The following is a 26,724-nucleotide window of genomic DNA, read 5'->3' as shown; positions in this document are numbered from 1 at the left end:
ATACATCTTGCCTCAATACGACATGCCGGGCGTGAGTAAGCTGGCAGCTCTGCTAACGTCGGGCACCTTTTTTTCCCAAAAATTATTTTATTTGTAATGCTGTGTGACTAGGATGCACAAGCAAATTCTGCTATATTCTGTGTGTGGCTGTATCTGCATACGAAATGCTACGTTACAGCTATTTCCAGGAACACACTGAGTGTGTGTGTGTGGGGGGGGCTTACCATACTATCCCTTTAAACCTGGACACTCATGAATTACAGAGTTTTGTGGCTGATTAAAACCAGGTAAAATGCAGGCTTGAAGTCAGCCAGTCAAAGAACCTGTGTTAATGAGTGTCCTGGTTTAAAGGGATAGTATGGTAAGCCATATATGTGTGGTGTGTGTAACCAATTAACATAAAAGCAAGATGAGTTACTCACGATCTCGTGAAAATTGGTTCAGTAGTTCTCAAGTTTATACCGCACATACATACAAATTAACAATTTTCTGTATGTATAGATGTGTGTGGTGTATATATATGTGTGATGTGTCTATACAGTATGTGTAGTGGATGTGTGTGTAGGCAATTAACATGATATCTATAGGTACATCTACAGTAGTGTGTGTGTAGCCAAATAACATGCTAGATAGATGTGTGTGGTATGTATATATAAGTCTGATATGTGTATGTATTATATGTTTCTCATACGTCCTAGAGGATGCTGGGGTCACATTAGAACCATGGGGTATAGACGGGATCCGCAGGAGACATGGGCACTTTAAGACTTTGAAAGGGTGTGAACTGGCTCCTCCCTCTATGCCCCTCCTCCAGACTCCAGTTTTAGGATTGTGCCCAGGCAGACTGGATGCACTCTAAGGGAGCTCTACTGAGTTTCTCTGAAAAGACTTGTGTTAGGATTTTTATTTTCAGGGAGGACTGCTGGCAACAGTCTCCCTGCTTTCTGGAACTTGGGGGAGAGAAGTATGACCAACTTCTGGTGAATTCAATGGCTCTGCTTCTGGCTGACAGGACACCATTAGCTCCTGAGGGTGATGCTCACTCCCGCAGCCTGCCGTCACCCCCTTACAGAGCCAGAAGACAGGTGAGTAGCAGAAGATCAGAAGACTTCTCCAGTGACAGCATTCTGAGGTACCGCGCAGCGAGTGGAACGCTGCGCGCCATGCTCCCACACATACACAGGCACTGCGGGGGCGGGAGGGGCCTGGGCAGCATAAATCCTCATTAAAAGTTAACTGGCAAGAGGGGACATTAGTGCCTGGGCACTGTCCTAACCCCCGCCAGTATAATTATTTGTTTAATTTGAGCGGAACAGAAGCGCGCCATTACGGGGGCGGAGCTTCTTCCTCACTCTCACAGCTCACTGCTCGGCGCCATTTCCTCTCCACAAGGCTGCAGAGACGCTGGTCCTTCCTTACACTGCTGACAAGTATCAGGGTGCAAAACGGGGGGGGGGGGGGGCGCAGTGCATATTGGTGCAGTATATTGGCATTTAAAAGCACTATAGGTCTGACCAGGTCGGCGCTTAATACCAATTGGTGAACACAATGATAAAAATTAAACCAATTTATTGACAACAAATCACAAAAAACACATAAAAATAAATAAAATTATACATAAACAGGACCACAATATAATAATATAAAACTGAGGTTCCAGGAACCTCTAAATTAAGCAGTAAATTGAACCTTAATTGGGTATACTCAGAGGGCCGTCACAGTACCTATGTTAAAGGATAATTCTTTTTTAGCTGTTTAGCTACATGAAGTTTTCTTGCCAAGATGTAAAAAGGCACGACAGTACTTAGCACAATTGTGCATATAGGTGTCCTCACTTTATAATTTATTTTCCAATTGGGAAAAGTTCATCACTTGCCAATTTTAGTGTGGACTGTGCAGAGGTAAGCAGTAAAGGGATAGCTGTTACTCACAAACTGGACGGTATTTTCTCTTGTTGTACCGCAATGGTACCGGCGTGCATAGCCGCTCTCTATCACCCTTAGCACGGGTGAGACATCCGTCAGCGGTAGGACTCGTCCGTGGCGTGAGTAGTTGGTAGCGTCAGCTAAACGACCGCTCTCTCCTCCGGCAAAGTGTGAGTATACCGGTACAGCGTGTTCCACTCTCAGTATTGGTGGAATGATGTTCACCAAATTCAGGTGTTCCCAGTGTGATCCGAGGGACTAAATGAATCAGTCACGCTAGAAAGTGTAGCAATTACCGGCAATGGTTTTTGATAAGCTGCTGGGAGGACACACTTCAGTTCTTATTGGCAGTAGGTACTGGGGCTCCTTCTCTCCTTCTCCCCAGTACCTACTGCCAATAAGAACTGAAGTGTGTCCTCCCAGCAGCTTATCAAAAACCATTGCCGGTAATTGCTACACTTTCTAGCGTGACTGATTCATTTAGTCCCTCGGATCACACTGGGAACACCTGAATTTGGTGAACATCATTCCACCAATACTGAGAGTGGAACACGCTGTACCGGTATACTCACACTTTGCCGGAGGAGAGAGCGGTCGTTTAGCTGACGCTACCAACTACTCACGCCACGGACGAGTCCTACCGCTGACGGATGTCTCACCCGTGCTAAGGGTGATAGAGAGCGGCTATGCACGCCGGTACCATTGCGGTACAACAGGAGAAAATACCGTCCAGTTTGTGAGTAACAGCTATCCCTTTACTGCTTACCTCTGCACAGTCCACACTAAAATTGGCAAGTGATGAACTTTTCCCAATTGGAAAATAAATTATAAAGTGAGGACACCTATATGCACAATTGTGCTAAGTACTGTCGTGCCTTTTTACATCTTGGCAAGAAAACTTCATGTAGCTAAACAGCTAAAAAAGAATTATCCTTTAACATAGGTACTGTGACGGCCCTCTGAGTATACCCAATTAAGGTTCAATTTACTGCTTAATTTAGAGGTTCCTGGAACCTCAGTTTTATATTATTATATTGTGGTCCTGTTTATGTATAATTTTATTTATTTTTATGTGTTTTTTGTGATTTGTTGTCAATAAATTGGTTTAATTTTTATCATTGTGTTCACCAATTGGTATTAAGCGCCGACCTGGTAATTTTCCTAATTGCTTTGTTTGTTGAGGAGGCCGGCTACCTCCTCACCAGGTGGCAGCTAATCCCAGGGTGCACACACACACAGGCCTGCCAGCGCCACTATTACCTCTTTTTCCTTTTTTTGCCACTATAGGTCTGAGGCATTTTTTAGTGTTTTCAGAGTTGTTAGTTTGGCGCTGGGTTGTGAGCTGGCAAATCCTCTCTGTGTCCCTCTGACAGACTTTACTGTGGGTCTGTCCCCTATAAGCCCGGTGTGTCTGTGGGTGTTTGGTACACGTGTGTCGACATGTCTGAGGCTGAGTGCTCTTCCCAGGAGGAGGCTGTGTTAGGGACACAGACGACTGTGGGGGTGACCCTGTCGGCACCGCCGACTCCTGACTGGGTGAATGTCTTGAATGTGAACATGGCTCTTATCAGTAAGAGATTAGATAAGTCTGAGTCTCAGACCCAGGCGTGGAAAAAATCTGTGGAGGATATGTTATTGCAAGTCCAGGACCCCTTGGGGTCGCAAAAACGTTCTTTTACCCAGTTGATGCACACTGATACCGACATGGACACTGATTCCAGTGTCGACCATAGTGATTCCAGATTAGATCCAAAATTGGCAAAGAGCATTCAGTACATGATTGTGGCTATTAAAGATGTATTACATATCACTGAGGACCCTGCTGTTCCTGATAAACGGGTCTGTATGTATAAAGAAAAGAAACCGGAGGTGACGTTTCCTCCCTCTCATGAACTGAACGCTCTATTTGAAAAAGTCTGGGTAAACCCTGACAGAAAGTTTCAAATCCCCAAAAGTATTCCGGTTGCTTATCCTTTTCCCACTGAGGACAGGAAAAAGTGGGAGTCACCCGCCATTTTGGACAAGTCCCTGTCACGTTTGTCTAAAAAGGTGGCTCTCCCAGCACCGGGCACGGCGGCCCTTAAGGACCCAGCAGATCGTAAGCAAGAAACTACCTTAAAATCCATTTATGCGTCCACGGGTACGCTGCTCGGACCTGCCATTGCATCTGCGTGGGGGAGTAGTGCTATTGAAAAGTGGGCAGATAACTTGTCATCTGATATAGATACACTGGCTAGGGATAGCATCCTCTTGACGCTGGGTTATATCAAGGACGCTGCAGCATACCTAAAGGAAACTGCGAGAGATATTGACCTTTTGGGATCAAAAGCCAATGCCATGGCGTCTCGGCTAGGCGAGTATTGTGGATTCACCAATGGAATGCTGATGCAGACTCCAAGAAAAATATGGAGTCTCTCCCATATAAAGGTGGTGTCTTGTTTGGGGATGGCCTCGATGATTTGGTATCTACGGCTACCGCGGATAAGTCCTCTTTTTTGCCTTATGTTCCTCAGCAACAAAAGAGAACGCACCACTATCAAATGCAGTACTTTCGGCCCAATAAATACAGAAGAGGGCGAGGCTCTTCCTTCCTTGCTAGTAGAGGGAGGGGAAGAGGTAAAGGATCAACAACCTTGTCGAGTTCGCAGGAGCAGAAGTCTTCCCCTGCTTCTGCCAAATCCACCGCATGACGCTGGGGCTCTCTTGCGGGAGTCCGCAACGGTGGGGGCACGTCTAAAACTCTTCAGTCCGTTCTGGATTCGTTCGGGCCTAGACCCGTGGGTTTTACAAATAGTGTCCCAAGGGTACAAACTGGAGTTTCAAGACGTTCCCCCTCGCCGATTTTTAAAATCGGCCTTACCAGTTTCTCCTCCGGACAGGGAGGTAGTAAGTGAGGCTATACAAAAGTTGTCAAGTGGTAATTTTCTTTATCTCAATGGAAAAAGATAGATCATGGTGCAGATCAAATTTAAAGGGGACAACACGTTTTATTTAACACAGAACACTCACAATTTACACAAAGAAAAAAGCATGTAACCAATCAAAATGGATGAGTGGGGGTGTGGGCTTCTAACCTCATCACGTTACCCTCCCAGAATGGCATTTGGGACACCACTGCCGGTTCCGGATAGCACACCAGTTAGAGTAGCTTTGAAGTCAGAAGTCAAAGCTGGTGGCGTTTTCCCGTGGATTGTGGACGTTGTTTGACTTCTGACTTCAAAGCTACTCCAAACTGGTGTGCTATCCTGAACCGCCAGTGGTGTCCCAAATGCCATTCTGGGAGGGTAACGTGATGATGTTAGAAGCCCACACCCCCACTCATCCATTTTGATTGGTTACATGCTTTTTTCTTTGTGTAAATTGTGAGTGTTCTGTGTTAAATAAAACATGTTGTCCCCTTTAAATTTGATCTGCACCATGATCTATCTTTTTCCATTGAGATACAGAAAATTACCACTTGACTGAATATACTGTGGACTGGGGACCTAAGAACACAGATCGTGGCACAATTGGAACAATTATTATTCCAAGGACGTTTTATGTAGGTTCTTTGCGCCCACTTGTTAACCTTTATTTACAACATTGTTTCTTTTGGAATTTTGTGAGGATTCCTATGTTTTTCAAGTAGGCTGCATTGGTCTAGGCAGCGCATTTGTTCAATGTTTTTTTAATTATACAAAAGTTGTGTCAGAATCAAGTCATTATCCTGGTTCCCCCGTCACAACAGGGAGAAAGCTTTTATTCAAGCCTTTTAGTGGTCCCGAAGCCGGACGGCTCGGTCAGGCCAATCCTAAACCTGAAATCCCTAAATTTCTACCTGAAGAAGTTCAAATTCAAAATGGAATCTCCCAGGGCAGTGATCTCCAGTCTGGAGGAAGGAGATTTCATGGTTTCAGTGGACATAAAGAATGCCTACTTACATGTTCCCATTTATCCTCCGCATCAGGCTTACCTGAGATTTGCGATTCAGGATTGTCATTACCAATTTCAGACGTTGCCGTTTGGTCTATCCACGGCTCCGAGGATTTTCACCAAGGTGATGGCGGAAATGATGGTTCTCCTTCGCAAACAAGGAGTCACTATTATCCCGTACTTGGACAATCTCCTCATAAAGGCGAGATCCAGATACCAGTTGGTGTGAAACATTGCACTCTCCCTGACAGTTCTTCAACAACATGGTTGGCTCCTAAACTTACCAAAGTCACAGTTACTTCCAACAACGCGATTGTCGTTTTTGGGAATGATACTGGACACAGAACTTCGGAGAGTTTTTTTCTTCCAGTGGAAAAGGCTCTGGAGATCCCGAGTCTGGTCAAACACGTTCTGAAACCAGCAAGTGTGTCAATCCATCAATGCATTCGGTTGCTGGGGAAGATGTTTGCGGCCTACAAGGCCATTCAGTTTGGCAGGTTCCATGCCACAGTGTTCCAGTGGGACCTGTTGGACAAGTGGTCCGGGTCCCACCTACACATGCTCCGGAGGATAATCCTGTCTTCCAAGACCAGGATCTCACTCCTGTGGTGGCTGCACAGCTCTCACCTCCTAGAGGGGCGCAGGTTCGGGATCCAGGACTGGATCCTAGTAACCACGGATGCAAGCCTCCGAGGCTAGGGGGGGCAGTCACACTGGGAGAAAAAAAAAACTTCCAAGGAAGATGGTCAAGTCAGGAAACTTGTCTCCACATAAAATGTTCTGGAGTTAAGGGCCTTTTACAAGGAACATTTCAGTGAAAACCCCATTAAAATCGGTTTGGTAGTTGCCGAGTTTATCCAGTACATATATACCAATGAAATATATATAATAAAGGACAAGGACGCCTCCTAGTTTAATAGTGTGTGAATAACACCAATGTGTGTTAAATGAGCTACAAGTGATCCCAAACCATATAGAAAGAACAATTTAAGCTAATCTCAAAATCTTCTAATGATCCACATAGAGTCAGAAACCGTGTAGGTTTTCATAAATTTATTGGGAGTTCAAATAATATAAAATACATAGAAAATAGACATACATAGTGTATCCAATTTACAAGTTAAGAGAACTGGATAAACATAAATGCTTGTACATTATAAAAAGGAATAAATGGCTTATCTGAAATAAGTCAATCAGCAGATCTACCCAACGTTTTTCGTCCGGATGAAGCTGTGTCTCACCTCTCGAACTTCCCCAGAGGTAATGAAAATTAAACCTTTCTTATTAATTAACTATTTCAACACAGGTGACAGCAATAATAAATTAAGAGGAAAGTCCGGGAAAAGAGCATTTTGTCCCCTCCTGGAATGGGTTATGTTGGGAAGGTATGATATATATATTCTCACAACACCATGGCAGCGCTAAGGGTTGGGAAGAATTGCCCAGACAATCACGTTCTATCAACGTTTCAGTGCCTTTTATAATGAATGTATAGCGCAGCTTAAATCTACTACCGCATCCCCTGTGTTGGTGCAAGAGTTCCATTTTTGAGCTCCAGTCACTACCTACACACAGACAAGTGTGATGGCGTCTAGATCACTATGGTGATACATAAATAAACCACAACTGAATAGCGCAGAACAAAACGGCACCACCAATCAAAACATCAAAAGGTGCCTCTGGATTAGCATAATAACCATACCATGTTGTTTGTATTTGTGTTTTTTATTATTCAGTAAACTCTGAGGATAATCATTCTTATTTTTTAAATTTGTTTTGCAGATTGCACTCACCTTTTACAATGTATAGATATAAGATAACGCTGAAAGATCGTCACCAGCTCTACAAGCTTATAATCAGCCAGCTGCTCTATGATGGTCACATTAACATTGCAAATGGTTTAATCAATGAAGTTAAACTGAATTCAGTTTGTGCTCCTTCAGAACAGTTACTCCATCTCATCAAAGTGGGTGAGTAGAAATGTCTGAAACAGCTGTGATTACAGATCCGAGCTGCCTGCACACTATATAGGTGGAACTGGCGCCCGAGAGTCAGACGGCAAACTGTCTGGTCTCTCCGATGGTGTGTTAAACGTAAGTGGAGCAACCACTGGTTCATAGCCACATTCCTGATGTGTAAAGGGCCCTACACTGGCTGATACCACTAAACGATCTGAACGTTTAATGAGAACTCGTTCATATCGTTCAGTGTGTAGTCACCAATGATGAACGATGCGCGGGCCTGCCCTCGTTCATTGTTGGTGCCAGGTCACTTATGCATGCAGGCCAGTATGGGCAATCTCATCCATATTAGCATGCACTACTATGGGGTCGATGATCGGGGGAGTGAAGAAACTTCACTCTCCCACCCCCCACCGCCGGGTTGGCCGTATCGGCCGACGGGCACCTTGGCGACACATCGCCATATGTGTAGGGTCCATAAGATTTTCTTATTTTTTTCCTTTAGACAGAAAGAGTGACTTTAAAATAACCAGATTGTTGTGTTGCATTTGCATTTAGTCACTCCAGCGTAAAGATCTACTCATGCCATTGGTTTTACAACGCAATGACACTGATCACTTCACACCGCTGTTTGTGAGCATTCAATAAAATAATTCTCCCATTGAAGAGGAGGTGATGGTAGCTACTCGACCAAATATAACCAATTAAGTTAGGCATGTAGTTATATTTACTTTTGCAGGCTTTATGTTTTAAATAACAGTAGTTTTATATTCCTGCTGCAAAATGTTAACTTTTATTATATAAAGACGTTTTATTATTGCATTCCAGTGTACTGGACCATAACCTAAATACATATATTGTACAGATTTCATGTACAGCCTTATATTTTTATTTATAGCTTGTCTTGTTGTTGTTTGAAGGCATGGAGAATGATGACAGCGCAGTTCAGTATGCCATAGGCCGCTCTGACACCGTGGCCCCTGGCACAGGCATTGACCTTGAGTTTGACGCCGATGTACAGACGATGTCTCCAGAAGCCTCAGAGTATGAGACTTGCTATGTAACATCACACAAGGGTCCCTGTCGCGTGGCCACTTACAGCAGAGATGGACAGCTGATTGCAACTGGATCAGCCGACGCCTCCATAAAGATCCTGGACACCGAGCGAATGCTAGCTAAGAGTGCCATGCCAATCGAGGTAGAGCATTGTTATACTGCACAGAAACTGACAAAGGAGGAATAGGTGGTTTTATTTTTTATGCAGGGAAATAAATTGTGCTACTGTAACAATCTCTCTAGGGGCCAGATGTACTAAGCCTTAAACAGTGATAAAGTGCCAGCCAATCCGCTCCAAACCACCATGTCACAGACCTTGTTTGAAAAATGGTAGTTAGGAGCTGATTGGTTGCTAGTTTCTCTCCACTTTATCAATTTTCGAGGCTTATTACATCTGGCCCTAGATATGTGGACACAGGCTGGTAGTGCAATGTTCTCATTGACCTATTAATGGTGGAAAAGGCATGTGTCAGCGCCTTACAGCAGTTTTGGTTCGTGCAGGTTGCTTTGCTATGTAGGATCAGTCACCCTGAACCCTGAATGATCAACACAAATTAATCCTGGCACCAAACAAGAGAGAATCTGAAAGGTTTACCAGCTGCTGGCCTGCAAAAAGGAATGCCAGTCCTCTTACAATAGAACACATAAAAGAAGATAGGTGGCGCGGTAAACACAGCGCTACCTAGGTAAAAGCATTAATGTAAGTGTAACAGTGCTAGGTATTAGGTGATAATTACATACAGCATAAATGTGTACTAAATAAAAATATTACTTTGGGCCAAGTGGTACCTAATGTTCAGTAAAGCTGGTAAATAGGGGTTTGGAGTTAATTTACCACAATACCGGCGGTCATAATCCCGACAGTCAAAATACCGACATTCATTATGCCAACATGTTCAAAATGCCGACGCGCATTTTTAAGACATTTTTGCTCAAAAACAGACTTGTTCATACTTTACCATCCCAGTGGACCTGGAGGGGAATATAATAGTGTGCTGGATAGTGACAACCCTGTTAATACCAACACATCTGAGGGTCACACCGTTCACAGAAATACATAGGAGTACAGGGTACTAGAGGGCTGGTGGCACTCAGAGTGTTGAGGAGATCCCAGTACTGCGGTGGTAGACAATTCCGCTGATGGTGCTGGAGCAGATAATATTGATGCTGGGTCTGGTGCAGATGATGTTGATGCTGGGTCTGGAGCAGATAATGTTGATGCTGGGTCTGGAGCAGATAATATTGATGCTTGGTCTGGAGCAGATAATATTGATGCTGGGTCTGGAGCAGATGATGTTGATGCTGGGTCTGGAGCAGATAATATTGATGCTTGGTCTGGAGCAGATAATATTGATGCTGGGTCTGGAGCAGATGATGTTGATGCTGGGTCTGGTGCAGATGATGTTGATGCTGGGTCTGGTGCAGATGATGTTGATGCTGGGTCTGGTGCAGATGATGTTGATGCTGGGTCTGGAGCAGATGATGTTGATGCTGGGTCTGGAGCAGATAATGTTGATGCTGGGTCTGGAGCAGATAATGTTGATGCTGGGTCTGGAGCAGATAATGTTGATGCTGGGTCTGGAGCAGATAATATTGATGCTGGGTCTGGAGCAGATGATGTTGATGCTGGGTCTGGAGCAGATGATGTTGGAGCAGATAATATTGATGCTGGGTCTGGTGCAGATGATGTTGATGCTGGGTCTGGAGCAGATGATGTTGATGCTGGGTCTGGAGCAGATAATATTGATGCTGGGTCTTGTGCAGTTGATGCTGGGTCTGGAGCAGATAATATTGATGCTGGGTCTGGTGCAGATGATGTTGATGCTGGGTCTGGAGCAGATAATATTGATGCTTGGTCTGGAGCAGATAATATTGATGCTGGGTCTGGAGCAGATGATGTTGATGCTGGGTCTTGTGCAGTTGATGCTGGGTCTGGAGCAGATGATGTTGATACTGGGTCTGGAGCAGATGATGTTGATACTGGGTCTGGAATCACTCAGGTAGCATGTGATTAATAATATTGAAATGTGAGCAGCAGACACAAACGGGAGTGCCTGATTGGTAACAGGCTTATGTTAGGTATACACTGGCAGATTTTTTTTGGTCTGCCCGACAATCGGACGATTTTTCAGGAACTTGTAGGCAAAAATATCTGAGCTACACACTTAAAGATTTTTTTTTTTCAGTTACCGATTTTCTGCCACATCACATTGCATTTGCATATGTCCGTGCACAAGGAGGATGATGTAGTGAGAGGAAAACATAGAAAATATGGGCAGATTATTGAAAATGTGCACACACTGCTAGATATCGGGAGATTGTGGCAGACATTTTTGATGTGGGCCGATTGAATGGAAAATCGATCGCCTGGGTGTGTGCGCAAGATTTTTCCGAATTATCGGCGAAACGCCAACACGATCATTCGTACACACTATACAATAAATCAGGCCGATGTCCCAATTATTGGCAAATCGGACCAATAATTGTATAGTGTGTACCTAGCATCAGGCAGATATATCAGATCCGTAAATTCAATGTATTTCGTCGCACATTCCAGATGAGTATGATATGATTGGTGAATGGAAAAAGGTACTCGAAGGCTTACTATATGCTTTGGGCTTTAACAAATAAAATAAAAAATCTAAAAAAACAAAATAGGGAGGTGTGGCCTGGCTGGTGAGCTGAGAGGAGGCGATTCATGTGAGCTCCTGCAGCCCCACACATATACCTGCGATTATCTGTGTTTTATTGAACCCCACGGGCGCACAGACAGAGATACCTGTGCCCTTTGTCACCCAGGACGAGGGGCTTCGGTTGCGGAGCCGGGGAGCCCTTTTAAGGGTTCCCGCAGGTTGCGGCCTTCCCCTCCATCAGAAGCCGGGGGCTGGAGTACGGCTACCCCGCCCCTCTCTCAGTGCGGGCCTGTGGACGGCGAAACCCGGGGGACGAGCTCATCACACCCCGGTGGGGACTGCAGACAGGTGGAGGGCGATACCCCACGAGCTGGAGCTCTCCGGGGACCTCTGCGATCGAGGTCGGAGCTGTGAGTGGCGGGTGACGGCGGCCTCGCGCGGCGGGTGAGTCACACGCTGGTGCTTCTCAGCTCCTCACCGCAGATCTCTCTCTCCCCGCTGCCCCGACTCTCACAGTCACACCCACGGGGGTAGCTCCTGCGGCCTGTCGGCTGACTACGGACCGGGGCCCCGGTCACACTACCGGCCTGACGGACCCTGTGGCTGCCGCGGATAGGACTGCCGGCATTGTCTCCAGCCCCTGACGGCTGACTCAGAAGCTGTGCCCCCCGTAGGGGCCTCCCCGCTGGCCCTGCTTGCCTCCCCGGCTGGGGAGCAATTCAAACTCCGGCCTGCCAGACGAGACGGCGGGATACACGGCGGCCATTTTGGCAGAGGCCCAGCTCAGCTCTAGATCCCCTGAGGAATCCTATGTGGGGACACCGTGGTTGCTCTCCCTAAACCTCAGAATCCCCCTCCTGGGCCCCGGAACATACGCGCACAGCGTAGCCCTGCACTGCAGTAAAGGGTGGGAGTGCTCACGGCCCTGTGACTGGGAGATTGCCTATCCCTTCACCTACCCTCCCCAGATGCGATGTGCCACGCCTGGACTGTGCTCCCACAGAACTGGGCCTTCTGGTCCAAGCACACCCCATAGGCGCTGTTCCCCAAACTGGCTGCACTGCCTCATACATCTGGCCGACGGGGCACCTTAATGCACAGCTGCCGGGGAGAGACACTACCCTGCTCATGCTCTCCCCCCCCCCCCCCCCCCTAATCGTTCACCACTGTTAGCGACGCAGCTCCACCCGGGCGCACGCCAGCAGGGGTCTGATATATAACTGTGGGCCTACGAACACTGGTACCGCCCGGGGCACCCTCAGGGCGCCACCTCTTACGCCCACGCAGTCAACGGTGGCGGTCCATTGGGTAACCCTAATAGTGACCCCGGAAGACCCTAATCTAGTTGGGGGTTTAAGGGTGTACCTTCCCACCTCAGCGCACTCGATCGGGCTCTCCGGGCCATCCTCCTTTTGAACCGCCTACCATGTGATCTCGTCATGTAATGCACCCGATCCCGTGTGTGATTCTAATGCTATAGGAGCTCCCCCATACCTGCCCAGGTGTTGACTACCAATCTTCCTCACCCCTCTCCGCCACGATGCCTAAAGGGGGGAAAAAGACGAACGCCCATAACTTGGTGGGCTACTTCAAGAATTCTACCCCATCCTCCACTCGGAAAACTGCCTCACCCCCACCCACCTCTGACCGGGACTCAGACGATGACTCTTCCTCTACACCCGCCACAAAAGCAGACGTCGCCCTTCTCCTGTCCGAAATGCGCAACATTAAAAAATCAATTCGCGCGGAGGTGCAGTAGGCTATATCGGGCCTGAAAACTGATGTGGACAGCCTGGGCTCCAGAGTTGACGCCATAGAAAGAAAACAAGAGGAGCTCATCGCCTTCCAACAAGAATCAGAACAGGAGGTGACTCAAATGCGTACCGATGTTATGCTGTTGGCAGATAAACAGGAAGATTTGGACAACAGAGGTCGTCGGAACAATCTTCGAATCCGTAACGTTCCCGAGACGGTAGAGCAAACCCACCTCATGGATTACCTGTTCCGCCTCTTCCGCACTCTTGCCCCCTCCGTTCCGGACGACATGTTACTCCTAGATAGAGCTCACAGAGCCCTGCGCCCTAGATCTCAAGATGCTAAAACACCGAGAGATGTGATTCTACGGTTTCACTACTTTGCGGTCAAAGATCAAGTTTTCGCCAAAGCCCGGAGGTCTCCGATCACCTCTTTCGAAGGCTCCGATCTTTCGATCTTCCAGGACCTGTCACCGGTTACGCTGAATAGGAGGCGGGAACTAAAGGACATAACCAAAGCCCTGAGAGACAACAACATCAGATATAGATGGGGCTTTCCCTTTGCCCTCCAGGTCAGGGCGGATGGTAAATTCCTCTCTGCCAGATCTCCTGACGAAGCCCTACAACTGCTCCGTCAACTGAACATCTCCGGCCCCCCAGCCGCTTCTCAGCGACCTCTACCAGTCAACACCTCCCCTCCCCTCACGACCCCATCTCCAGATTGGAACACAGTTGGCCCGGCACCACGTGCCTCTTCGGATACATGAGCCGACATATGTTGAAGGCCTTACGGGGCCACGATACCCACACGGGTTCTCCGCGAACCTCGGGGGGACTCGTTGCACTTTGCTAAGGCTCACATGTGGTGCAAAACCCTCTATATAACAAATGTTTACTGTTTACTGCCCTGCTACATGTCTGGTGGGCGGGCCTTCTCGGGCCCTGGGGCAGGGGCTCCACGCGGCTGACCGCGGGGGCTACTGTCCCGGGCGACCCGACTGGGCCGCGGCCTCTTTCTTATTACTTTATATTAGTCCTAGTGTTGCTATTGTTGCCTTGTGTTTGCCATGCCATGTTTACCCTTGGTTCCTTTGTGTTCGCTTTCCTCCCTCCCCCCCCCCCCCCCCCCTCCTCTCCCCGTTAGCTCCCTATGCCTACTGACTGCGATAAATACACTTACACTGTTTTTGTTCACACACGGGACCCAGCCTCCTCTCCGATCAGCTGGGTTCATTCACCCCCCATTCGACCTCCGTGGTCGACGTCGGACGAACGGGACCTGCAGGTCTACTTCTTCCTTGGGTCCGACCAGTGAGAATGGATTTTTTCTGTCTACTAGATACTGGTACTAATATTTGCCTGTTCTTCTTCTGTTCTCTTACCCTTTTTCTCCTCTTCTTTCCCTGGTTTCCTTCCCTGTTCTCACCCCTCTCACTCTTGGGGTCCCGCCGGTGCGCTCCCACATGAATAGTGCTCCACTTTCATACCATGGTTCTTAGAATAGTCACTCTGAACACGAAAGGTCTGAACAGCCCACGTAAACGTTCTCTCTTATTCCAGACCCTTAAGCAACTTAGAGGCGACATCGTATTTTTACAGGAGACCCACTTCTCGGGTAAGTTGCATCCAGAACTTAGATCAAAATCCTTCCCACACACTTTCCATGCTTGCGACCCCGTACACAAGAAGAAGGGGGTTTCTATACTATTTGCTAGCCACCTAGATTTCATCCCCTCTGAAACATGGAAGGACCCTGAAGGTAGATACCTGATGCTAGTAGGGCTATTAAACGGTTCCCCCTATACATTCCTGAATATATACGCTCCAAATCAGCTCCAAGCCCCTTTCTTCCACTCCCTAAATAGTCTATTAGCCCTACACAGACGCGGTAATGTGGTTTTGGGAGGGGACTTTAATGTGACTCTGGACAGTGCCCTGGACAGATCTAAACCTCTACCCAGATCTCTGCGCTCCTCTCACACGCGTAACGCGGCTGCTTTAAATCTCCTGCTATCACGACATCTTCTCTTCGATGCGTGGAGAGTGAAGGAGTCGAACGCTAAGGATTACACATACTATTCCCCCATATATGATGTTTACACAAGACTGGACATGATATTTCTAAGCTCGGAGCCTGCTCAATGTATCCTTGACACCTCCATCCACCCTAGCACGTGGTCAGACCACGGCCCGGTTACTGTGGACGTCGCGGGTCCACGCCCTCCTGATCGCCACCCTGTGTGGAGGCTGAATGACAGACTCCTTCTCAACCCCCAAACGAAAGCTCACATAGCCGCTGAACTCTCCCACTACTTTGAGACAAACACATCCCCGTCTGTCTCGCCTATGTTATTATGGGACGCCCACAAGGCAGTAATCCGTGGTTGCTTGATCAGTGCCTCCTCTTATAATAAGAGGACCAGATCCAAACGCATCCGGGAGCTCTCGGACTTAGTCGCCTCCCTCTCACTGAAACATAAAACGACTGGCTCCGAAGCAGATCTCTCATCCTTGACCACGGCCAGGGGGGAACTGAATATGCTCCTGACGGCCAAGGTAGAATCCAGCCTGAAATGGCTCAATCAGTCCTTTTATGAAAAAGGGGATAAAGCTGATCGACTACTAGCCTTTAGGCTTAGGGCTAAACTTGCGAGAAACAACGTCTTATCTATCCAGTCTTCCCCTGGCAAGAAAACAGCTGATCCCAAACGTATTACTGAAACTTTTTCTCGCTTCTACGAAAAGTTGTACAATGCCCATGGGCCCACTCAATCGAACCCGGACTTTTTTGGGGCCATCCGTACCTTCCTATCCCACTGCCAACTTCCTTGCCTGAGTCCATCGGTTGCCGCAGAATTGAACTCAAAGATCTCCGAAGAAGAAATTGCCTCCGTGGTCAAAGCCCTTAAACTTACCAAGGCGGCTGGTCCGGACGACTTTACGGCCGCCTATTACAAGACTTTTCTCCCCCAGCTTACGCCCCACCTTTTATCCCTCTTCAACGCTGTCTTACAGAGAGCTTCTTTCTCCAAATCGGCTCTAGAGGCTAAGATAATAGTTATTCCCAAAGACGGCAAAGATGCTTCCAATTGCGCTAACTATAGACCTATTTCGCTACTTAACTCGGATGTCAAGATTTACGCAAAAATTCTGGCCCTCCGATTGAATAACGTATTGCCCCACCTTATCCATAATGACCAGGTGGGATTTATCTCCGGCCGCCAAGCCCGAGACAACACGAGGCATGTTATTAGTCTTGCTCACCACATCAACCTTACACGTACTCCCGCTCTTATGCTTTCTCTGGACGCGGAGAAAGCATTTGACAGGATAGGATGGCCCTTTTTGTTCGAAACTCTTGCTCACTTTGGCAACGTAGCCTAGGGAAGATGTAACAACGAAATCCAGCTGGATAGGTAAATCACATAAAAAGGGCCCTCATGTGCTCACCATTCCTGCCGGGTAGTTCTAGGTAGATGGTCTGGGTGTATCAGAAAATGAAAATGAACCTCCACCTGATACACTTTCTGATACACCCAGACCATCTACCTAGAACTACCCGGCAGGAATGGTGAGCACATGAGGGCCCTTTTTATGTGATTTACCTATCCAGCTGGATTTCGTTGTTACATCTTCCCTAGGCTACGTTTGGTCCTAAACATCGTGGTGTATCAGTTGTTTTTATAGTTATTTCATGTTTTTTATATTTTTTATCAATAAATTCATCGTTGTATAATTGTCCACGGTGACATTTTATTTGGAGTTTGGCTGTTTTCGAGCAGAGAGGAAAAGAAAACGCTACATGATTGTATCGAATTGTCACAAGTAAGCTGAAGTGTAAGCCGATTAACTATCGCTTCTCTTGATTATCTTTAACACTGGTTACCATTGTCTCCATTCACGAGTGAGCCTTAATCCATTTCAAACACTAGTGTGGTGATCCTTAAAGAAAATATATATTCACCAAGTGGGAGAGGTGAAACAACATCCCACCCTACGCAGTAATATAGAGATAAGAATTGTCTACACATGATATTTGCATATTTATTTTGCATGTTATATTGAATATCCATTGGAGGGAAGTCTATGAAAATACCATTCCTTCTGGAGAAACATAACTAAAAGATACCTTTATATGATTACATCTACTCATTACAAGTAAGCAACGTGTAAGCGGACCTTCTAACTGACCATTTGAGCACCATATGGGAATTAACTGGGAGAAGTAATATATAAAGAAAAGATACCTTTATGTGTATGAGAACACTTGCTTTATGTAAGCCACAAAGTGAGCATAACATATACCATCACGTTGATTTGGGTGGTCCTCTAATACAGATCGTACACAGAGTGGGAATTTACTTCAAAGGACCCTATTCCTTCAGAACTGTTTTATATCTCTGATCAGTAAAAGAGACTGTATTACACATTGGATTTTTCTTTGTTTTTTATCCCCCCTCCATTGCCTCTACGGTATTCACGTTTGGAGGAAAAGACTTGGATCTTCCAACTTAAAGGAAAGACGTAGAAGAACCGTCAGTTTTGATTTTGCGACTTGAGAACTCTCTTATGAATAAGTATCTGTTTATTTCCTATCAAATGTTGGGCGCATAAGTTTATCCAATTTTTGTTTTGTACAAAGTCAACTGGTCCAAAACGGAAGCTCTTCCCTTCCACATCCCCCCTCCTCGACTGTCCCACATGCAAACCGACTTCAGATTCTCCTGGTGCGCTTCTAAAATCCGTTACCTGGGGATCTTTATTACGCGCCAATACGGAGACTTATATAAGGAAAACTTCACACCATTGCTTAGAAACCTTAGAGCCGACCTCCACAAATGGAAATCACTGATCATCTCCTGGCTGGGTCGTATCATAGCTCTGAAAATGAACATTATCCCCCGTCTACTTTACTTGTTCCAGACGCTGCCAGTAAGGGTCCCGGACTATGTACTGGCACAGGTCCACTCCTGGTTGCTCCTGCTTTGTGTGGAGAGGTAAGGTCCCCAGGATAGGCTTCTCTACTCTGCGCAAATCGGTGCAGGATGGAGGCAGAGGCTTTCCGGATATCCGTCTTTACTATTTGGCCACCCATCTCAGCCAGGCGATGACCTGGTTTGCCCCCCCGCAGTCTATACGCTGGCTCCAATTGGAGACGGAGCTTAGCCGCATCCCATCGTTGTCGTCCCTACTTTTATCCCCTCCTAGAACTAGATCTCCTCATCTACAAATGCACCCCGTGCTGGAATTCACTTGCCAGATTTGGGACTATTGCGCGCGTCACTTTCACCTGTTGTCATCTCCCTCGGCGCTTACCCCCCTCTGGGACAACCCTTCATTTGCTCCGGGACAATCACTGACCCACTCGCGTCCATGGTTGGAACGGAATATCCGCTTTGTATTAGACGTGCTCACCGAGGGTTCCTGTGCGCCTCTACCGGATATCATGACGAAATTTGACTTCCCGGAGGCGAACCCTTTCACCTATCTCCAGATAAGACATTTTGTCACTTCTTTAACGAGCTCGTCCCCGTTCCAACCTCTCACCACTCTGGAATCCTACTGCTATCACAAACCGCTCGCACGCGGAATCATATCCCTACTGTACTCTCTTCTCCAGACATGGGACCAGACGACGACCCCGGCTTTCATACGCCAGTGGGAACGGGACCTAGGCCCGGTGCCTGATGACTATGATTGGTCGGATATCTTCACTGCAGTCGCGAAGTCCTCTATCTCAACCCTAGTCAAAGAAAACGCATATAAAATTTTGTACAGGTGGTACTTTGTCCCCTCTAGACTCCACAAAATGTTTCCCTCCTCTTCACCCATGTGCTGGAGAGGATGCGGCGGACACGGCTCATTCCTCCACATTTGGTGGACGTGCCCTAAAATTATGCTTTATTGGGACGCAGTCGCACGCCTGATGAGCACGGTACTCCAGACCCATGTTAAAAAAGATCCTTGGTCCTTCCTGCTAGGCCTCCCCATTGCTAACGCACCTCCAAACTCCAGTAAACTACTGACGCAGATCCTAAACGCGGCCAGGTGCTCAATTGCCCTTCAATGGAAACAGAGGGAGCCCCCCCATATTAAGCAGGTCATCAACAAAGTATGGTACCTCGCAAGCATGGAAAAAATCACAGCATACCTTCATAATAGATCCTTCCAGTTTCTCCTGAGTTGGGAACTATGGTTTGACTCTCAGGCTCCCGCAGGTGGATTATGTTCCCCCGAGGGCCCGATGTCTCTCCTATTATGATCTCAGTAATCTCACCCGGCTAGTAGATATAGGTCTACCTGTAATCCCTCCTCTTCGTGTCCCTCATGTAGCACTTTACCTTTTGGTACTAACGCCCTGCACTAGGTTGGCGGAACACGGGGGCTCACTGGCGGTGCCTCCACCCCTGTCTTTTCCTCCCCCCACTCTGTTCCCTCCCCATCTTTGTCCGTCTCCCCTTCTTTCTCTTCATGCTCTCTCTCTCTTCTGTATTATCCTTTATATTGCTATAGTTACGAGTCTAATCCCCGGCTCCCACCCGTCTGATTAGCCCCCATTCACCCTTTGACATGAATCATCGCTGTTTCTCATTCTTACAAATGTATGGTTAATGGCTCTTATTTGGATTATTTCTCCACATGTTGGGAACCGCTTGTTCTTTATATTAAGGTTAAATCTCTGCCTCTGATAGTATATTGTGACAAGTAGCAGCTCACCCCACGTGAGGTGGGGAGCTGTTGTGACATTTATAACCTGAAAATTAAAATAAACAATTTAAAAAAAAAACAAAATAGTACTTTAGTCAACCTATATTGCACTGAGAGGAGGAAACCCAGATGAAGAACATGTAAACTCAGCACTGCAGAACTTGTCTGGCTCACCACTTTGCCTATATTAACACACAAAAGCTACTAACAGTTTAAGGGGGTAGATGCTTCGTCTTTTACGGACAGGCTTATTTTTAAAGCATATTTTTATTAGCCTACCTGGGTGTGATGCTTTTAGCAGAAAGTATTATTTACAGTGAATAGCTGATTTTTATTTTTATTATTACAATTTACTGAGAACTAGTGCATCATGAGTACTAGTAATGGAATAGTTCACTGCGTTGCGTTGTAAGTATTGTATCAAAATGCCTGTCTTCTCTGTGTAGAAGAGTTTGCTGTACGAGCTTCATTATATACAAGGGCAGACAACTGTATAAATGACATGGCTTCACTTTAAAAGGAATTTAAAGGCTTTTTAAATCTGTTCAAGTATTTGTATGGACTTTAAGGGCATACTAAACAAATATGCTGGATAAATGAAATATGCATCCCCGTGTTTTTCAGTGCATCTCTGTGTAGTCGCTGATTTATGAAAGTACACACATAACTCTCCCTTTTATACATCAACCCCCTCCGAGGTGTTCTAAGATGTTGTTATAATGACAAAGCACTGTTTTCTAACTACTACATTTACATCCTTATACCAAATATGTCTCTTTCAGAGTCTCTTCTCTCCATCTTTGCCAGGTCATGATGAACGAGACTGCCCAGCAGAACATGGAAAACCACCCCGTCATTCGGACGCTGTATGACCATGTTGATGAGGTCACGTGTCTGGCTTTCCATCCCACAGAGCAGATCTTGGCTTCTGGCTCCAAAGACTACACCATGAAACTGTTTGATTATTCCAAACCCTCAGCCAAAAGAGCCTTTAAATACATTCAGGTCAGTGGCGTTCACCTATGTTCTAGTGAGACAAGTCTAGCCATTTCATTATCTACAGTCTCCTCTTAACTGTACTTCTCACCTGTACAGCAACTCCGATTTTTATACAGACTGTTGCTGTCAGTAATGGATTGTAGTCGTGGGTTTAAGGGCAGGAATTTCTGTACTTGTCAGGCTTTATTTACGGTGTGCATTTAATGAACTGTATAAAAATTTCTGTTTACATTTGAAAACAGCTATGTTGACTATTGCAGTCCTATAATTCTGTCCCATCTCCAACATGCATGCACTGCACCTCCAACGGTTCCCACTGCAGCGAGTGATGGGGAGGAGCACTCTGCAGCAGGGACAGGATGGGGTGGAGCAGTGGGCTTACGAGGGTCGGAATAGGGCAGAGCAGCAGGCAGACAGAGGACCAGGCATATCTTAGTGCTTAATAATTTTATTACAGATCCTGTCTAGCGTTACAATAGTGCTACATTAAGGTCAATGGTAACAATGCTTACTGTGTTGTGTGAGCTGCATGTATATAAATGTAAGCCTCCTTATTCAGAACATTGCACCTTTTTGAAAATGTGTATATGCTAAAATAAAGATTATTTAAATAGGGCCAATGATACCAAAACAGGTATTTCTCTGACGTCCTAGTGGATGCTGGGAACTCCGTAAGGACCATGGAGGAATAGCGGCTCCGCAGGAGACTGGGCACAAAAGTAAAGCTTTAGGACTACCTGGTGTGCACTGGCTCCTCCCCCTATGACCCTCCTCCAAGCCTCAGTTAGATTTTTGTGCCCGGCCGAGAAGGGTGCACACTAGGGGCTCTCCTGAGCTTCTTAGTGAAAGTTTAGTTTTAGGTTTTTTATTTTCAGTGAGACCTGCTGGCAACAGGCTCACTGCATCGAGGGACTAAGGGGAGAAGAAGCGAACCTGCCTGCTTGCAGCCAGCTTGGGCTTCTTGGCTACTGGACACCATTAGCTCCAGAGGGACCGAACACAGGCCCAGCCTCGGAGTCCGGTCCCAGAGCCGCGCCGCCGGCCCCCTTACAGAGCCAGAAGCAAGAAGAGGTCCGGAAAATCGGCGGCAGAAGACATCAGTCTTCACCAAGGTAGCGCACAGCACTGCAGCTGTGCGCCATTGCTCCTCATACACACCTCACACTGCAGTCACTGAGGGTGCAGGGCGCTGGGGGGGGGCGCCCTGAGCAGCAATAAAAACACCTTGGCTGGCAAACATACATCACATATAACCCCCAGGGCTATATGGATGTATTTTAACCCCTGCCAGAATCCATAAAAATGCGGGAGAAAAGTCTGCGAAAAAGGGGCGGAGCCTATCTCCTCAGCACACTGGCGCCATTTTCCATCACAGCTCCGTTGGAGGGAAGCACCCTGGCTCTCCCCTGCAGTTACTACACTACAGAAAGGGGTTAAAAAAGAGAGGGGGACACTAATTAGGCGCAGTATTAATAAAACAGCAGCTATAAGGGGAAAAACACTTCTATAAGGTTATCCCTGTATATATATAGCGCTCTGGTGTGTGCTGGCATACTCTCCCTCTGTCTCCCCAAAGGGCTAGTGGGGTCCTGTCCTCTATCAGAGCATTCCCTGTGTGTGTGCTGTGTGTCGGTACTTTTGTGTCGACATGTATGAGGAGGAAAATGGTGTGGAGGCGGAGCAATTGCCTGTAATGGAGATGTCACCCCCTAGGGAGTCGACACCTGTGTGGCTGAGCTTATGGAAGGAATTACGTGACAGTGTCAGCTCTTTACAAAAGATTGATGACATGAGACAGCCGGCTACTCAGCCTGTGCCTGTCCAGGTGTCTCAAAAGCCATCAGGGGCTCTAAAACGCCCGTTACCTCAGATGGCAGATACAGACGCCGACACGGATACTGACTCCAGTGTCGACGATTAAGAGACGAATGTGACTTCCAGTAGGGCCACACGTTACATGATTGAGGCTATGGAAAATGTTTTACATATTTCTGATAATACCAGTACCACTAAAAAGGGTATTATGTTGGGTGAGAAAAAACTGCCGGTAGTTTTTCCTGCATCTGAGGAATTAAATGAAGTGTGTGATGAATACCCCTTCCCGCCAGAGGATAGGGCACGTTGGGAAACACCCCCTAGGGTGGATAAAGCGCTCACACGCTTGTCTAAACAGGTGGCACTACCGTCCCTGGATACGGCCGCCCCTTAAGGAACCTGCTGACAGAAAGCAGGAAAATATCCTAAAAATGTATATACACTCACACGGGTGTGATACTGCGACCAGCAATCGCCTCAGCCTGGATGTGCAGTGCTGGGGTGGCTTGGTCGGATTCCCTGACTGACAATATTGATACCCTAGATAGGGACAGTATATTACTGACTATAGAGCATTTAAAAGATGCATTTCTATATATGCGTGATGCACAGAGGGATATTTGCCGACTGGCATCAAGAGTAAGTGCGCTGTCCATTTCTGCCAGAAGAGGGTTATGGACAAGACAGTGGTCAGGTGATGCTGATTCCAAAAGGCATATGGAAGTATTGCCTTATAAAAGGGAGGAGTTATTTGGGGTAGGTCTAACAGACCTGGTGGCCACGGCAACGGCTGGGAAATCCACATTTTTACCCCAGGTAGCCTCTCAAAATAAGAAGACGCCGTATTATCAGGCGCAGTCCTTTAGGCCCCATAAGGGCAAGCGGGCAAAAGACTCCTCATTTCTGCCCCGTGGCAGAGGGAGAGGAAAAAGGCTGCAGCAGAAGCCATTCACAAGCTGTATTCCCAGCAGGTGATAATCAAGGTACCCCTCCTACAACAGGGAAAGGGGTATTATTCCACGCTGTTTGTGGTACCAAAGCCGGACGGCTCGGTGAGACTTATTTTAAATCTGAAATCCTTGAACACTTACATACAAAGGTTCAAATTCAAGATGGAGTCACTCAGAGCGGTGATTGCGAACCTGGAAGAAGGGGATTATATGGTGTCTCTGGACATCAAGGATGCTTATCTCCATGTCCCAATTTACCCTTCTCACCAAGGGTACCTCAGGTTTGTGGTACAGAACGGTCACTATCAGTTTCAGACGCTGCCGTTTGGTTTGTCCACGGCACCCCGGGTCTTTACCAAAGTAATGGCCGAAATGATGATACTCCTTCGAAGGAAGGGAGTTTTAGTTATCCCTTACTTGGACGATCTCCTGATAAGGGCAAGATCCAGGGAACAGTTGGTAGTCGGGGTAGCACTATCTCAAGTAGTGTTGCGGCAGCACGGTTGGATTCTCAATATTCCAAAATCGCAGCTGATCCCGACGACACGTCTTCTATTCCTAGGGATGATCCTGGACACAGTCCAGAAAAAGGTGTTTCTCCAGGAGGAGAAAGCCAGGGAGTTATCCGAACTAGTCAGAAACCTCCTAAAACCAGGCCAAGTGTCAGTGCATCAGTGCACAAGGGTCCTGGGAAAAATGGTGGCTTCCTACGAAGCAATTCCATTCGGCAGATTCCACGCAAGAACTTTCCAGTGGGACCTGCTGGACAAATGGTCCGGATCGCATCTTCAGATGCATCAGCGGATAACCCTGTCACCAAAGACAAGGGTGTCTCTCCTGGGGTGGTTGCAGAGTGCTCATCTTCTAGAGGGCCGCAGATTCGGCATTCAGGACTGGGTCCTGGTGACCACGGATGCCAGCCTGCGAGGCTGGGGAGCAGTCACACAGGAAAGAAATTTCCAGGGCTTGTGGTCAAGCCTGGAGACATCACTTCACATAAATATTTTGGAGCTAAGGACCATTTACAATGCCCTAAGCCAAGCAAGACCTCTGCTTCAAGGTCAGCCGGTGCTGATCCAGTCGGACAACATCACGGCAGTCGCCCACGTAAACAGACAGGGCGGCACAAGAAGCAGGAGGGCAATGGCAGAAGCTGCAAGGATTTTTCGCTGGGCGGAAAATCATGTGATGGCATTGTCAGCAGTGTTCATTCCGGGAGTGGACAACTGGGAAGCAGACTTCCTCAGCAGGCACGACCTCCACCCGGGAGAGTGGGGACTTCACCCAGAAGTCTTCCACATGATTGTAAACCGTTGGGAAAAACCAAAGGTGGACATGATGGCGTCCCGCCTAAACAAAAAATTGGACAGGTATTGCGCCAGGTCAAGGGACCCTCAGGCAATAGCTGTGGACGCTCTGGTAACACCGTGGGTGTACCAGTCAGTGTATGTGTTCCCTCCTCTTCCTCTCATACCAAAAGTACTGAGAATTATAAGACGGAGGGGAGTAAGAACTATACTCGTGGCTCCGGATTGGCCAAGAAGGACTTGGTACCCGGAACTTCAAGAGATGCTCACGGAGGACCCGTGGCCTCTACCTCTAAGAAGGGACCTGCTCCAGCAAGGACCCTGTCTATTCCAAGACTTACCGCGGCTGCGTTTGACGGCAGGGCGGTTAAACGCCGGATCCTGAAGGAAAAAGGCATTCCGGATGAAGTCATCACTACCCTGATCAAGCCAGGAAGGATGTAACCGCAAAGCATTATCACCGCATTTGGCGAAAATATGTTGCGTGGTGCGAGGCCAGTAAGGCCCCGATGGAGGAATTTCAACTAGGTCGATTCCTGCATTTCCTGTAAACAGGAGTGTCTATGGGCCTAAAATTGGGGTCCATTAAGGTTCAAATTTCGGCCCTGTCAATTTTCTTCCAGAAAGAACTAGCTTCAGTTCCTGAAGTTCAGACGTTTGTAAAAGGGGTACTGCATATACAGCCTCCTTTTGTGCCTCCAGTGGCACTTTGGGATCTCAATGTAGTTTTGGGGTTCCTAAAGTCACATTGGTTTGAACCACTTGAATCTGTGGAGTTAAAATATCTCACATGGAAAGTGGTCATGTTGTTGGCCCTGGCCTCGGCCAGGCGCGTGTCAGAATTGGCGGGCTTTATCCTGTAAAAGCCCTTATCTGATCTTCCATTCAGACAGGGCGGAATTGAGGACTCGTCCTCATTTTCTCCCTAAGGTGGTTTCAGTGTTTCATCTGAACCAACCTATTGTGGTACCTGCGGCTACTAGTGACTTGGAGGACTCCAAGTTGTTGGACGTAGTCAGGGCCTTGAAAATATATGTTTCCAGGACGGCTGGAGTCAGAAAATCTGACTCGCTGTTTATCCTGTATGCACCCAACAAGCTGGGTGCTCCTGCTTCTAAGCAGACTATTGCTCGTTGGATTTGTAATACAATTCAGCTTGCACATTCTGTGGCAGGCCTGCCACAGCCAAAATCTGTAAAAGCCCATTCCACAAGGAAGGTGGGCTCATCTTGGGCGGCTGCCCGAGGGGTCTCGGCTTTACAACTTTGCCGAGCAGCTACTTGGTCAGGGGAAAACACGTTTGCTAAATTCTACAAATTTGATACCCTGGCTGAGGAGGACCTGGAGTTCTCTCATTCGGTGCTGCAGAGTCATCCGCACTCTCCCGCCCGTTTGGGAGCTTTGGTATAATCCCCATGGTCCTTACGGAGTTCCCAGCATCCACTAGGACGTCAGAGAAAATAAGAATTTACTTACCGATAATTCTATTTCTCGTAGTCCGTAGTGGATGCTGGGCGCCCATCCCAAGTGCGGATTGTCTGCAATACTTGTACATAGTTATTGTTAACTAAATCGGGTTATTGTTGTGAGCCATCTATCCAGAGGCTCCTCTGTTATCATGCTGTTAACTGGGTTCAGATCACAAGTTGTACGGTGTGATTGGTGTGGCTGGTATGAGTCTTACCCGGGATTCATAAATCCTTC

At 47.2% G+C, this 26,724-nt stretch overlaps 1 protein-coding gene across 1 annotated transcript in view; it reads left to right on the top strand.

Annotated features, from left to right (window-relative positions):
• Nucleotides 1–26,724, top strand: part of CSTF1 (cleavage stimulation factor subunit 1) — a 67,486-nt gene that overhangs the window by 1,241 nt on the left and 39,521 nt on the right. The window contains exons 2-4 of the mRNA XM_063959025.1: nt 7,620–7,807; nt 8,719–8,996; nt 20,757–20,954. Coding sequence (XP_063815095.1) covers nt 7,639–7,807; nt 8,719–8,996; nt 20,757–20,954 — 645 coding nt within the window. The 5' untranslated portion in view covers nt 7,620–7,638. The remainder of the gene's footprint in view (nt 1–7,619; nt 7,808–8,718; nt 8,997–20,756; nt 20,955–26,724) is intronic.

The sequence above is a fragment of the Pseudophryne corroboree genome, chromosome 3 (genome assembly GCF_028390025.1).
Source record: "Pseudophryne corroboree isolate aPseCor3 chromosome 3, aPseCor3.hap2, whole genome shotgun sequence".
In the NCBI taxonomy this organism is placed as follows: domain Eukaryota; kingdom Metazoa; phylum Chordata; class Amphibia; order Anura; family Myobatrachidae; genus Pseudophryne; species Pseudophryne corroboree.
Note: the sequence above shows the minus strand (reverse complement) of the source record. Positions and strands in the feature narration are given on the sequence as shown.